This window comes from Anser cygnoides, chromosome Z (assembly GCF_040182565.1).
Source record: "Anser cygnoides isolate HZ-2024a breed goose chromosome Z, Taihu_goose_T2T_genome, whole genome shotgun sequence".
Classification (NCBI taxonomy): Eukaryota; Metazoa; Chordata; class Aves; order Anseriformes; family Anatidae; genus Anser; species Anser cygnoides.
Window position 1 is genome coordinate 34,662,277 of NC_089912.1, and position 15,035 is coordinate 34,677,311.

At 37.8% G+C, this 15,035-nt stretch overlaps 1 protein-coding gene across 3 annotated transcripts; it reads left to right on the plus strand.

The window, feature by feature from the left end:
* The first annotated feature begins 221 nt into the window (after positions 1 to 221).
* Positions 222 to 13,137, plus strand: LOC125180543 (attractin-like). Of its 3 annotated transcripts, none has more exons than XM_066988279.1 (4): positions 222 to 655; positions 5,654 to 5,849; positions 6,568 to 6,705; positions 9,566 to 13,137. In XM_066988279.1, exons 2-4 carry the CDS (start codon positions 5,744 to 5,746, stop codon positions 9,661 to 9,663), a joined length of 342 nt encoding a protein of 113 aa, XP_066844380.1. In that variant the 5' UTR covers positions 222 to 655; positions 5,654 to 5,743; the 3' UTR covers positions 9,664 to 13,137. The 3 variants fall into 3 exon arrangements, with proteins under 3 accessions (XP_066844380.1, XP_047907173.1, XP_066844381.1); XM_048051216.2 differs by lacking the exon at positions 9,566 to 13,137 and adding an exon at positions 7,569 to 9,505 and having other exon boundaries at positions 411 to 655; XM_066988280.1 differs by lacking the exon at positions 222 to 655 and having other exon boundaries at positions 4,897 to 5,849.
* Positions 13,138 to 15,035: the final 1,898 nt, after the last annotated feature.

Below are 15,035 nucleotides of genomic sequence, written 5' to 3' on the forward strand. Positions count from 1 at the left end.
TTTCATTTCTATAGGCAAAGGTCGTCTTTTCCAATCATTGCATAAAATACTTAGGTCTGGGGCAGCTTGGCATGTGCACAAGCTCCTCCACTCTTGGCCTCCAGGGACTTTCTAAAAATATTCATCAAAACATGCTCTTGTGGGTAGCTCCTTCTGCATCTGACTGCATAGACTAAGTGTCTGCAGAAAAAGCCTTAACTGTTCTGTACTGACTGCTACGCATAAGCTTTTCTTCTGTCGAGTTAGGTGTATTTATTGGACCTCTGCTTGTTTCTAAGAGCTGCTAAGTCTCTGGCTCATTCAGTCTTATGTTTTGTCACATATGACAGCTGTTGTACCCAAACCTGCCAGAACATCTGGTACTCTCAAAATGGTTGTTCTGAGCTCTGCCTTCACCACTAGATAAGCCACTAAATTAACCAGGCAGTTTTTGATAACAGATGTTTATGTTTCCTTTTGCTGACATAATGACAAATTATGTTCCTCTAAATTCCATATTCAGATGATGGATGTGCATCTTGAACAAATCTTTTATTTGTTAAATTCCATGTGATTCAGAAGATGCAATTAACTTTTCTGGGAGTTCAGTCATGGCTGTTGCCTCCAGACAAGAAAAGATGATTTCAAATGGCTACAAACTGGCCCTTATATGCAGGTAACCAGACTTTCATTCTGCACTTTTCTTTTGTCCTCCTTACTGTAGTATATTACTTGATGTCACATTTCCTTAGTAATTGGATCTACTGAAATTGTGCACGTCATTCATATCTGTGTTATTTCAGAGAAAGACCCTGGGTTCCTTCACAGATTAACTCCATAGTTTTGGAAACTGCTCCTGCAGCAATACAATGATATAGAGGTGTGCATATGCAAAATCAGTCTTACCTATTTTCTGTATTTTTGTCCTCAGTTATTCAATAGTGTCACCTTGCTACCACTCATTGCAAGATGCCTGCTTTCATGGTCTGATATGACTCTGTAACAGATGTAGGGATTTTGCACTTGTTTTGATTTGTCTCAGGAACAGTCCTTCTGATCTCTGCTATTGTGAAATTATTAATGATATAGTTACAGATATTTCAAGAGTAACTGGGTATATCCACAGAAGGGCTCATAAAACACAAAATATCCAAAATCTCCCCTCTCTCAGGAGACATCATGGATTTGTCGGTGTGTTTGAGATTTATGTAGGACAACTAGTAATCACTAACAAAACTGAAAGCTTCTTTAGTGGGTTTATGATTGCCTCATGATGTTAATATTCCAAGATAAGCTCTTAGACCTGGAAGGAAAATTAAAAAGTATTATTTGCAGTAACCTGTGAAATACAGTTTTTCCTACACTAGATGGGAACTTCTGTAGAGGGGAAAAAAAAAAAAAAAAGTATCAATTACAGCGTCTTCTACAACTCCATATAAATCTTCTCACTAGAATTTTAAAGCAAAATAACCTGATGTCATTGCAACTTACACAATACTAAATTCAAATTTTTTATCTAAAAAGGAAAAAAAAAAGTAATTTTAAAAACTGATTAAAACTTATATGATTTCCAAGAAAAATATCCAAAAAAAAAAATTAAAATTCAATCTGGCAGTATACAAAGCAGCTTTTAAATGTTTCTTAACTTTTAATGAACAACTTTACTTTGCACTTTTATTTCAGTGCACAATAAAAGTCTGTCACTGCTTAACAAACTAGTCAGTTACTCTTACCTATCTGTGACACGTCTACAGACATCAATGCAAATGTAAATATAGTGTGCATGCAGAGGGGTGAAGACTAGTGGTTTTTGTTTTAATCTCTGATACTTTAATACTGCGTCTAATTAAAGCTTCTCAAAGTACAGAGAAACCTCAGTCAGATCTACTCAAGTGCTTGCACTGAGATAATATTAATTTTCTAATCAGAAATTGACTGATTTCTTGAATGCCAAGCTTTCTGTGGGATCTGGTGAGGACAAGTACCCCTCAAGCTGGGAAAGCTTCTCTAATCCATTAACTTCTGTGCCCATCAGCCACTCCCTGCAGCTGCCCAGCACAGGCAATGTGCAATTTTGCCAGCATAGCTGAGTTAAGGCACTTGTAGCCTGGAGACAGATAGTGTGGAGCCTCCAAGCCTCCTGCTGCACAGCTGAGGAATATGCAGCTCTGCCCAGTCTCTGATGCTGGGCCAAGGAACAGCTTGTAACCATGGATGTCAGAGAGGACAGTCAGATTTACTCTTGCCAGCAATTGGGAGCAAGTGTGGAACTCACTTCACCTGTAGCTTCACCGCATTTTCATGCTTTGTAACCCCTTCACAATCAGAAATGCATTTTCTGCATATATGTCTATTTCTGCATGTAAGGATACATGCGAGTGTTTGTATATGTATGCATATTTATGCCTATGCATATATTTGTAAGTTTGGGTAAAAACGTTTTCAATATTTGATGTAGGTATGCAACAGATATTCCTGATTAATTCCAGCTTTTGGAATTCAGATCCACTTGATAAGAGGTGAACTTATCTAATGAGCAACCACGGTTCTGTGTTTGAAAATTAGTAAATGGGTGCTGCTGGCATTTACTACAGCATGACTCAAGCAGAGATGCAGAAGTTAGTATTCCAGCCTAAATGATTTTAGATTTTTTTTGCCTATTTGCACAAAAACTCATGCAATTCAACCTGATTCCACTTAATAAAAAACAACTATATCCACATTCAGTCATATGCTGCAAATCAATAGTTGCCAAAATAGAGAGGAAAATTTTCTCACTTAACTATGGAAGACCAGCAATGTAATGCTAGATCTACAAGACATTTTAAAAAGGTAGGGGGAGATAGAATCTTTGTCAGCATGTAATAAAATTGTCAAGAACCCTACTGACTGCACAAAGGAGGAAAAATCCAGAGGTTGCTGCAATTTGTATGCTAAGCCTACAAAATTAATGCAGTTTACTTTTCATGTTCTATTGCCCATGAAAACATGGTAGTTTGTTTTTTTGGTGTTCTTTTTTTTTGTGTGTGTGGGTGTGTTTGTTTGTCTGTTTCCTTTTTATATTCATAACTTTCCATTAATTTAAACCTCAAAACTCAAGTGCCTAACATCAGGGAATGTTCTGTCAGCCGCCTTAGACCTTAATTTAGCAAGGTACATCCTTGTCTTAATCCAACAACTCTACTAATTCTGGTACATAATGACAGGAATTCTAAAAAAAAAATATGACTTTTCAACCTGCAGCCCAGGCAAGGTCTGTGTTCTGACAAGATGTTCAGGAACAAGGAATAGTGTTGCTTTTTCCTTCCTCTCTGGTGCAGAAACAGAGTGTCATAACTCTGCGATGTCACGTGAAAGGAAGATTCCCTACCTGGCCCTTCATAACCAGCTACAAAATCTGACCCTTTAGAAAAAGGGTTTGCCGTTGCAAGAATGACACAACACTGAATCTCTGTATTGTTAATTTCTTACACTTTCAAAAATATTTTACAGAATTTCTTGCCTTAAAAGTGCATATGGTCCATATGTATAAACCTTCAGCTCCAAAATTAAGTGTTGTAAGACTCCAAAGACTCAAGCTCTACTTTGTCTAATTGTGTTACACATGGCATGGTGAGGTGATCAGCATCATTATTAGCAATTTTAAGGCTAAAATGCTCAACTTGACATGGAGGGGAGGGGAGAGGAGAGGGAAAGGGAAAGGTGGAGGGGAAGGCAAAGTCCTCTTACTGTCCTGACTTTTGTCTTAATTATCTGAGAATGATAGAAATCATCCATAACATAGGATGCTAATATGATTCTTTCTGGATCTGCAATATCTGTTAGGTCAGCCTCATAAACTGCAGCTCAGGCCTTTGTCTTGCTGTCTGACATGTTATTAGCTTTCGGAAGAAATATGAGATGGCTCCTCAGGCAAGGAAAGTGAAGATTAGTAATGAGACTTGCAGTTTTTAAAGGTATTGTCTTTCTGTCATTCATGTTTTCCTTCATCCATAAGACAAAGGCAATAGGAACTTCACAAAACTTGAATTCAATTTTCCCATTAAAAATAAAGAACAAAGACAGAACCTGTGCACTTTTCCATTATTTTTCCTGCAGTCTCTGTAGAATGGCTGGACATTTCCCAGAAGGAAACTCCTCTGACAGCAGAAATATTCAACCCTCCGTTTCCATACTGAAAAATGTTCCACATCAATAAAATAAATCAAGAGTTTCTACAATGATTTGTATACACATATACCAACGTCTTCTAGGACTCGGTTTAATAAACCAAAGCCTTTGGGTTAGTAATTCTGGGTCAATGAACTTGTAGTTCTTTTGCTCCCCTTGCACTAATAAAGCAACACTATTCTTCCAATATTCTCCAGATATTTAAATGTGCTAGTATGCCAAGGAATTTACAATCAGTGCAAGTAATATTGACATGACATTTTTAGATTACCACCTACACTTTTAAAGTATTTGTTTGACTCTGCTCACATGCAAACTAATGGTTTTTTCTGAATTAATGTCTGAGTAATATCAAGTCTGCATTTTAAATGTATTTTTAGAGTTAAAATACATGCCACACTCTTGTTATTAATTTGGAATAAATTCCTGGATAAGTCCCATTTAAATCATGCAAGTCATAATTATTTTTATTAGGTTAAATTGTGCATGACACAACTACCATAATGTAAGCTGAGGAAGAAATATATCACAAATGTGAGCAAACTGTTCTAGAGGTAGAATAGTAATACCAAGAAAAATAGTAGTATCACATAATAATATATTATGCATGTGGTAAGAGTACCAAGGAATAACAAAATCTTTTCAAAAGCTTTTTTCTTTTTTTTTTTTTTCCCTTGAATTTTTACTTTTGTAATTTGTATCTTGCAATATTGAAAATATTGAATTTGGTACTGGTTCTAATTGTGTGAGAAAGATTATGTCTAGGAAGCAGTAGTAACTCAAAGAGACCTAAACAGAGCTAAGAACACAGTAGCATTAGGTATTACACAGGTGGAAAGTCATTTCATGTGCATATACATTGCAATTGGTCGGCTTTGGGGACCTGTTCAAATGAAGGGCTCAGCAAAGAAAAATACTTTAAAAAATCAGTGTAACTAAGATTACAGCAAATTATAAAGAACCTTTGCTCTACTGTCTGTCTCAAAATGATTCATAACTCTAAACTGTTTGAGACAGATGGAGAGACTTCTCAAACCACAATTCCTCAGCAGTTTAATTTAATGAGAAATTTATTCTCAGTTAATTGTGTCACCTTTGTCTGTTATGTGGGGTACTTATTGGGAAAGTAAAACCTTAAACCTTTTCTTCTTTCACTGAAATTTGATTTTGGGGGTGGAAGGCGTGAGGGGAGTGGCGGGGGGAGACACGCAGAGATTTGTTAATGTTTTCTGTAAAACTGTAGAAAAGGCAATATGTTGCTATGGAATATGTTCTAACACCAATAATAGCAATGAATTGCACGGTGGAGCAAAGAAAGGCAAAACAGGAAAGAGATGAGAATTGTGAAGCCAATAACAAACTTTGAACTTATAGTATTTCACCGCTTGGTGTCACTGTAGCATTTGGTGTCTGTAATTACTTGCCCGTTTCTAGCTGCTTTTTTTCTTTTTCCGTTATTGCTGGTTGTTTGTTTGTTTGTTTTTGTTTTGTTTTTATACTGTAGTCATTGCTGCTGTCCTTTAAAAAGAACGGAAGGCATTAATGAGACTGGTTATACTGGCTAAGTATAGGCTCCTATCGAGGGCCCGTCAAGATGCCAACGCCATCTGCCACAAGGAAACACAGCTTGGAGCCTGTCCTTAATGTCAGCATGTGTCTTGCGGAGAACAAGTACAATTGGTCCTTTATTCAGTGTCCAGGTAAGTGAGTAAGTTTTAACTGGTCAAACGTTTCAGTGGTGGCAAAAGTTAAATGCAAGGTGAGCGACTTCGTAAGATGTTAGTGATGTTTGTGTTCCCACATGGGGCAGAAAAAGAGCTTGGAAGACATGAGAAATAACATGTTTTGAGATGCAAGGAGTTGTAAGGTAAAGTAAGCTCTAGAGATTTGCTTTGTGAAGATTTAGCTGTGTTTTTTTCCCTAATCCATGCATTATTCTAGTGAGATTTTTTCTTTCTTCAAACCTTAATTGAGATTTTTAACTTTTATTTACTTACTTGCTTTTGGGGTTCTTAAAAAGAAAAGACTGTTCTTTCCCTGAAAGCTGAATAGCTCCTAGTAATGCTTAGGGAGATGCTGAAATAAAATATTTGACACTAAATATATAGAATTAAAATTACTCAACTGCTGCTAAAACCTCTCCTTCCTGTTTCTCCTTGTATATCTATCCCACCTGCTGTTTCTAGACCAGTCTGTCCAATATTCACGTAGTTGTTTGGAGTTCAGTTTACTGTGTGTTGCTTTAAATTTCAGGTTTCTGTACACGCTTCTCTTTGATTTCACGTATCTGTAGCAAGACTGCAAGAGCCTCTTTGGAAGTTGTGTGAAGTGGTTTCAGTCAGCCTCTCTGGAGCACAGAGGTGCTATGTGACATGCTGTATCTAAGCACAAATACTCATCCTTCTCTTTTTTCTTCAGCCTGCCAGTGCAATGGGCACAGTAAGTGTGTAAATGAAAGCATCTGTGAGAAGTGTGAAAATCTGACAACTGGCAAGCACTGTGAAACTTGCTTCTCTGGCTACTACAGCGATCCTACTAACGGAGGAACATGTCAGCGTAAGTGATGCCTTAAGTCTTCCCGTCCTGGAGTCTTTGATGTTTGATTTTTTGAGACTGGCTAATAGCCCTCAGATCTAATAATGAATTTTGTTGAGCATTCAATCAACAATATAAAGCCTTGGGCACCACACTGATTTGCAATAATCAGCAATGGACAGAGCTTGCACAACTTGATGTGTGGAAATCCCTCAAATCTGTTGATGTAGTTATTGACTAACTTGATCAAGTTCACTGTACTTTTCCCTTTACAGCTATACCCTTCTTAAAAAAGGAATCTTCAGACAATGACAATTTTGTGCATGTCTTTCTCTTGGTAACATGGACCGTATTTCACACAAACACATTTACTTGAAAACTATTCAGGCTGTAAATTCATTTCAGTGACTGTTTATGTAACATGCATGGTGTGTCTGATAAGGCTCCTGTGTTTCCTAGTGATCCTAGGCATTTGTCCTAAACTTTCTATGAACTGAAGAAAGAAATAAAAGAAAAAATGTCACTCTGAACTGAGAATATCATAAAACTGATGCTAGCAGAAGAGGACATGTTGTACCAGTGATGGAGCAAATGTGTCCCTCGGAGCCCATAGTTAGTGAGCTACAACCTTTCTTTTTGAAAGGGTACAAATGCATGGACATTTTTGAATGATTTTAATCATCAGATTTGTCTCTGCTGCTTTCCTTATTATCTTTCCATGCCTTTTCTCTCTAATTGGCCTTATCAGTTTGCTGTACATGCATATTTTTGTTCTTCATCGTCATTGGTTTCAAAGTAAAATGTAAAAATGAACATTCTAGTTGAAATATAAAATTAATATCGTGTCAGTCCAATATGCTAACACATGATTTCTTTGTTTTCAGTTTTGGCTTCAAACCTTTGCAATATTCTGGCAGATTGGCAAGTATATTTCTAACATCAGCCAGTGCAAGGGATGCTGAAGAGTGAAGGGCAGGCCATCGGCTTAAAACCCAATACGATGACAGGAGTTTAATTTAATCTATTTACAAAATGAGAGGAATGAGTCAAAAGAGTATTGGCTAAGATACTGTATCCATGAAACCGGTAAACTGGATCACAAACAGAAGCAATTTCTGCTGATAATTAACATAATTAATACACGAGTGAAAGGTAACATGGCTTACAAGTGTATTAATTATATGCAAGTGTTTACTTATTTTGACTATTTGGAGAGAATAGATAAAATAATAAAAGAAGCAAGCTATCTTCAACAGACTACCTTCTTCCTCAGTCTCTTCTAAAATCCCTCCCTTTAAGGGAGAAAAGTAAAAAGCCAACAAGTCAGTCTTCCTTCTCTGCATTAACTTTGCACACACCTTTCAGCCACGTTACCTCACACTGCTGTGGGGTGGCAAAGACACTCTGGAGAATAAAATTCCTAGTTGTGTCCAGCACACACATCCAGCCTCACACAGCATGTTATCTCCCATAAGTACGTCCACAGATGATGGTACTGGAAATGTTCTGGCCTGAGTCTTCAACTGAGATGCCAGTGTGATTGTCATTTCCTTACAAGTCAGACTGTCATCACTAAACACAGCCCACGTTGGTTATTGTGCTTTACACTTCTATAGTCCACCAATTTGTTAGGAATTCTAACCTGCCTTTTACAAAGCTTTTTTAAGTGGAAAGGTTCAAGAGCTGTTGCTAACTCATGCTAGTTGTTTCTGTTTACTTCTGCTCCTTTCAACAGAATAGCTCGCAATGCTTTTTGTGTTCTGTGATTCCTTGCTGATTTACATTAATATTTAATGAATTTTATGTCACCTTAAAGCAAGAAAAAGAAAAGTAAACAGCGTGTAAATCATATTACTAAAACAAACGTCATAAAGTGTGAGTTATGATAAGCACCTGAAGTCCTTTCCTTTCATGAAAGACAAGGTGGAAGCTTTTGGAAGGGGGGATCTGAACACCGAAGAGGACAGTTACTAGGGAAGTGTAGAATGAAAGAAAACAATGGATTAAATTGGGGTATGGCTAATAATGTGATTGTATAAGATGGCACATCTGCTTTTAAGAGTTTTCTAGCTTTCTATCATGAACAAATTTTATTCAAAAAAAAAAATGTTGAAAATATAAGCTCACTTTGCCTGTTCAAGAAATACCTATAGTGCTGATACAGACTTCATGCTGAGTCAAGTGTTCTCATAATTTTCCATAAGCAAAATTAAAACAAAACTATGGTTTTAATTGTTCTTCTGCCAAATAGACAGTAATTTAATTGTTCTTGCACAATGACTGAAGTTAACCTACCATCCTAGGAGATCTAGTGCAATGCACAGGGTGGATAATAAAGACAGAGTAACCACAAATTATTGTGGTTAAATTGCATGAAAACTATAGGAACTGTCATTCCTTGCTGCTAAGATATTCAGTGGCAGCTTACTTTTTTCTAATTATATTTTTGATAAGTTTTAGTGAAAATTTTCTGTCTCAACAGCAAAATAATGAAAAATGCTTTAACAAGTAAATTAAAGTCTAAGAACAGATGTGTCCTGTTTAAAAATGATAACGGTCATCAGCTGGTGACCAGATCTGCAATTTGTAGGAGTAATACAACTTCTATACAAGGTTTAAACAACAGAAAAATAATCCTTAGCCTTTTCTTGAAGTATTTTTTATTTGACTCATGAAATGATTTATAGAAAAGATTCTTGATCCCTGTTGATTTGTATGGGTACCTTTTCAATGACTATGAAATCTCTTTTTTCATCTTGAATATTTTATGGCATCCTACCACATGCCCTGTACAATCCCATTCCATGCTGCACTTTCTCCATGCCCATTATTTCATAATTAATATAGATCCCTTATGTCATGACCTTGTCCTTTATTTTAGCAAAAAGCTGGAAAGTGAATGATGCCAAAGACAGCCCAGCTCTCAAACCAAGAAGAACACAGATTTTACAGGCTAATGGATTCCTTCAACTAAGATAAGTGAAAGCAGAGTACATTATTCTCTAAGGTAGTTGATTTAGAACAGTTTAACTTTGATTGATGAAGGTGTACTGATACTCCATTCTCTTCAGCAGGCCTGCAGCATTTGTCATCTAATCATTTTAAGTGTCATGGCTCATAATTTAGCCTCTTTTCTGGCACAAGAAATCAGTGTTCTAGGGGTTCCAGTTTTATTCTGAGTTGCGTACTGTCTACACTCAAACATAATTGTGCATGAAGAGAGTCATGGTTGCCTGTTGGTTGTAAAAACTGCAATCTGAGAAGACAAAGTAAGGACAAGCTTTATGTGAGGGCTGGTAAGCTCTCTCTCAGCACTCAAGTGCAAGGAGAGGGAAATAAAGGGCAGAACATGGTCTATTGGCAGGTTGTGAGTGCAGGATGGAGGTGCTTCTTTTACCTGTAATAATTCAGCCTGTTTAACAGCTTCAAAAATTTCTGGGCTGGAATGCTACTTCCACACAAATTTCTCATCCTGTATTTGGTTTAGGCTGTCACATAATGGACTAATTCAGAGGGCCTATCTAATGTGACTGACATCTTTTTACAAACAATGTACATGTTCTATAAACAATGGCAGGATGACTTTATGTTTTCTGCTCTTACACTACGGTCTCAGAAACACTTGAAATAAAGGGACAACCTGTTGTTGAGTCTTATCACAATGCAGCTTGTTTGATTCTCCCCAGAATGGGCCTGCAGCTTTCAAATGAAGAGCCTATCATGCATTTGGAAACTTTGTCTGTTTTCAAAGATGAGATCTGAGATCCAAGCTACAGTCACAGGACATAACAGTACTCTCCTCCAAAATAGGTTTTGCAGATTTCAGAACTCACAGAGTATGTGGCTAAGTGCTGTTGTTTCAGTGAATTCCTCTGAAAGCATTTTGTGACATTTCTTTGTACCAGACTAGAGCAGAGGCAAATACAAATGGTATGGTAATATGTAATATTTACTTCTTCAAGCAGGCAGGTCACAGAAAGAAGAGAGAAGTAATTCCTCCCTGCTGTTCTTCTCTTCTGTAGTTATTTCTATTTCCTTTTTTAAGATGGCGAGTTTCTTGTAGCTGCTTTTCAAAGGGAGAAGCATGTGATGTATGAATCAATTGGAAGTAGGCTATGGGTGTTACAAAAATATATCTTTGCTTTCACTTGTTACCATGTCACACAAATATACCTCCCACTCATTTGGAGGCAGAGAACCAAACATAATTATCTGGCTCCATCAAGTGCTAGAACCTTTTCTTCTGAAAACATCAGCATCAAAGGAAACGTGTTTGCTACAAACAATCCTTGAGTTCATACGCTCTAGGATTTTTATCACACATTCCTGGATCCTTCCTAGAAATGCCAGCTGCCGTACAAAGCACCTTAGCTGGAAAGAGAGAAACTTTTGCTTCTTTTTTATTATGTTGACCAGATGTTGTTGATTTAACAGACATCTGACTAGCCTTTATTATCCATTCAGTTGGTTGTTTGATATCTGAATGGGGAAAGCAAAATATGATTTTAAAAATGAATTTTATCAGGTCTACCTATATGCATGTTTTCCTCTGCCACAGTCCTGCACGGAGTAGCCTTCTCAAAACCAGAAGGTCCCTGAAGTAAAGGAAAGATAAGAGCCTGAACAAACTGACTTTCCCCTTTGTAGGAGCTGATATGCATAAGCATCGGTAGCAATAGGGAAGAAAAATTACTTCTATATCTTACTCTTCTAATTAAATTCCTCAGCAATTTGGAAAGCTGCTGCCAGGGTCATCACTCTTGGCATCTCTCTGCTGCACTGATCCAGCCACCAGCAGAGAGACCTCATGCAGCCTGCTGCATGGAGGAGACTGTGGAAAAGACTGCAGTCATGGTCTCCACTGATTTCCTCTGCTCCACCAACAAAACCCTGCAAGTATAGTCACTCTGGTAGCCATATGAGAGGAAGCTGAGCCTGTATTATAGCAAATGGCACCTACTCCTCAGCACTGATTTTTTTTCCAAGCCCAAATAGCTGCCGTCTGCTGCTTCATCCAAAGGAACAAATCCTACTCTACTGATCCAGGTGGTACCAAGCTAAGAGGAAAGCAAAAATAGTGCTGACACCTCCAGAGACTACAGCTCTGATATTTGGAAAGGCTGTGACAGGCTTGAGAGTCACTACCTCAATTTCTCCCACTGCAAGGGGTGCTGAATGCCATAGACCCAGGTACAGCGAGGGATGGGAGTGGGACAGAGGCGCCCACCCCTCTGCACCAAGGAGGGTGCACCACCATGAGATTCTGCCTGCAAAAAATAGCCTGGTGCTTTCTGGGGCAGGCTGAAAGACAAGGATCCAGACCCCCAGGTCCCAGGAACAACCCCAGACACCATCCTTGTCATTCCAGCTCCAGGCCTTCTCAAAAGAGGACCAAGGATTTAGCAGCTCTCCAATGGTAGTTGTTGGCTACTGGAGACACTGCACCTGGCAAAGCATGTGCAAGTTTCTTTCTCACTTTCATTTTTTTATATTTTATTTTATTTTATTTTTTTATTCATTCAGCTGATTAAATCAATCTCTGTGTTAGGAAGATATATTCCAGCCCACAAAACATTGCCTTTCACAGGATAACCCTCAATACTCATTTACGCTGTAAAAATACTTGTGTTTTAAATTAAATAAGAAATCCAGTCTCCCTGTCTTTGTCTGTTTTTATGTGTTTGGGATGTTCTTCTTTGATTCTTAAACTTGTATATTACTTAAGACCGTAATGATATCTTTTGTGATGTAATCTCTGGGAATGAAAATGCCAACAGGGAGATGCATCATTATTTTAACAACATCAGACAAAAGAAATAGATTAGGATCATAAATCATGTAGGGGATTCCTGAATCCACAGGCTGGGAACACAGTCTATGGGAGTAATGTGTGCTGTGTGTGCAGCTGTGACCTCTGAAAGCAATGTCTGAGCCCTGCAGTTATGGTGGTGGGGAGGTTTCTCTCTAGGGAAAGACAGACCGGTTAAGCTCTTTCATGGTTTCTAACCCTCAGTTGTAAACAGCTCAGCTGTAGCACTGGAAATGATGGACTGAGTCTGTGGACCTCCTTCTTTGCTAACCCCTTTTCAAAGACAGATTTTTAGGAGTCACCAAAAATTATGCCTCACTGAAAATAATGTACAGATTTGGGGCTTTTCCTTAAGGCAGGTGGTGCCCATTTGTTTACCTGCTGTGCTGTGTGACAAGTGTGTATTTGTTCACATGCACATAACAGTCCATCTCCTGCAGCAGACAGGAGGCTTATGTTTCTGTCTCTCTAAATAAAGATTTTCTGTAGGACTGCTGGCAGGTCATCCCACAGATCTCCAAGTGCTTCTGAGGTGAGAAATATGGCTTCGTATCCAAAAGATAACATCTTTATCTGCAGAATATGCTCAGAAAGCTTTCTAGCTTTGCTTCACTCTCCTAGTAAACCTTTATAATGCCATTCATTCCAGGACCACTTAGGTGGTAACATTTTTACAGCATGACTGCTAGTGCTGTGAATGAAATGTAAATGCTCTGACACCTCGTTGTATTCCATTTTTTCACACTAATATGTTGATGGATTTGGCAAAAGGTGCTTCTCTGTTTGTACACATGCATTTGCAGCTTGCTGCCTCGAGGGTCATCTCTGTTTTGATGAGGATTGTGAGTCCAGCTGTGGTGCATATACCATAAAGTAAGTCCTGTGGCTAGATGTGTGGAGAAAAGAGGGGTCAAAATGTTGAGGTCACTGGTGCACCCTTAACTCCTATCAAAAATTTGCACAGAATATTAGGCATACAATACATTTGGGTGCTGTGAAGAAGGTGCATATAGTTCTTGGAGAACCTCCAAACATGTCAGGATGCTTCTGGAACTGAGCAGCCAGCTCCCCTTTCTTCATTACTGAGACAATGAGAAAAGGGAGAGAGGTTTGGGATTTTTCTGGAGGATTAAGAGTTTTTTTGGGGGAGCGAGGTGGATTATTTTTGTTTCTTTTGTTGTTGTTGTTGTTGTTCTGTGTTGCAATTCCAGTCACCATTCTCGTAGATTGTCCCATTACTGTAAAATAATCTTTATGCTAACTATTACATTTTGTTAATTGTTTAAATTTGCAGATTGTGAGGGCTGTCTACTTCACATCTCCCTGTCAGTGGAGACAGCAGCTTAGGGAGTATTGTCAGTGTCCTTTTGTCCCGTGTCCTTTTGTGATAGGGAGTATTATCAGTGTCCTTTTTTTGTGTCCTTATTTTATTAGGACCAATCTACACAAACCATAGCAAAAACCTCCAAACTTTTCAAGTTCATTTATTCATTTTACCACTACTGAAATGCACTGGGGAAAAAAAAATGTTTGGCAACTTTCAATCTGTTTTCTGTTGGACCTATTTCATCTATCTGTGCTACATCTGTACTGTCACCATATGACTTAATCTTGGTAAGCATTGTTACAAAGCCTGTTTAATTGATTAATAATTGTCCATTTATTTGCAAGTGCAAACATTAAGCCCATAAAGTTTTAACATGTTAAAATAACCACAATATTTATTCCTCTGTAACTTCTAGATAAAAGATAATGTGAGCAGTCTCACTTTTACTTTCTGTTCACTAAAGTACGTTATTTTTATCAGCTGGCAAATAACCTTTAGTAACAGCTTTATTAAAACTAAACACTTGCTTGTGATAGTTAGTTTGAAATATAAATACTTTGAGTGCCAGAATATCTTTTGGTTTCACAATATTTCCAATTAAACTAGTTCCTGTACAGCTTTCCAGGCCACAGTCACAAAGGTCTGCGATGCAATGAATAATGACAGCAGAAGTACTAAAATGAAAATATTGCATTGAAATAGAAAATCTGTTGAATGCTAATTTACTGAGTTCTCAGTGAGATCGGGAATGAAGGTTTTTTTCTGTGCTCTTAATCTTTTCTGTGAAAAAAGGTGTCTCCACATATCTTTCTTTAAAAGCTTGTTTCAGCATAGACTCACTCAGTTCAAGAGTCATGCCCTCTACGTGCATGTTTGTATGCTCATCTCTTTCAGTTTATGCATACCATAAAGGATTTTATTTTCACCAGGATTTCAGAATTGCATATTGCAAATGCATTGGAACATTTTAAGACCAATGCTCATCCTCACTAACAGGCATCAAAAAATTCTTCTCTAACTGCATCTATTTATGTTACTAAAATTTGTTTGCTTTTAAAGTGTTTTGAATCTTTTTATCAATCAAGAAATACTTAACTGAGCAAATTCTGTTGAAAAAGAAAGCATTGCTGTACAAAGCTCATCCGAATTTGGTTTTACTGCTGTTTCTCAACCATGGTGTAACACTCTGGTATACTGTTCTCCTTTGAAGCTATA

What these genes read in the sequence shown, in the direction of transcription:
- LOC125180543 (XM_066988279.1), top strand. Translation starts at nt 5,744, where the DNA reads ATGCCAACGCCATCTGCCACAAGGAAACACAGCTTGGAGCCTGTCCTT. An exon ending in GTCCTTTATTCAGTGTCCAG is followed by an intron (nt 5,850 to 6,567) that starts GTAAGTGAGTAA and finishes TTTTTTCTTCAG; the next exon opens with CCTGCCAGTGCAATGGGCAC. An exon ending in TAACGGAGGAACATGTCAGC is followed by an intron (nt 6,706 to 9,565) that starts GTAAGTGATGCC and finishes CCTTTATTTTAG; the next exon opens with CAAAAAGCTGGAAAGTGAAT.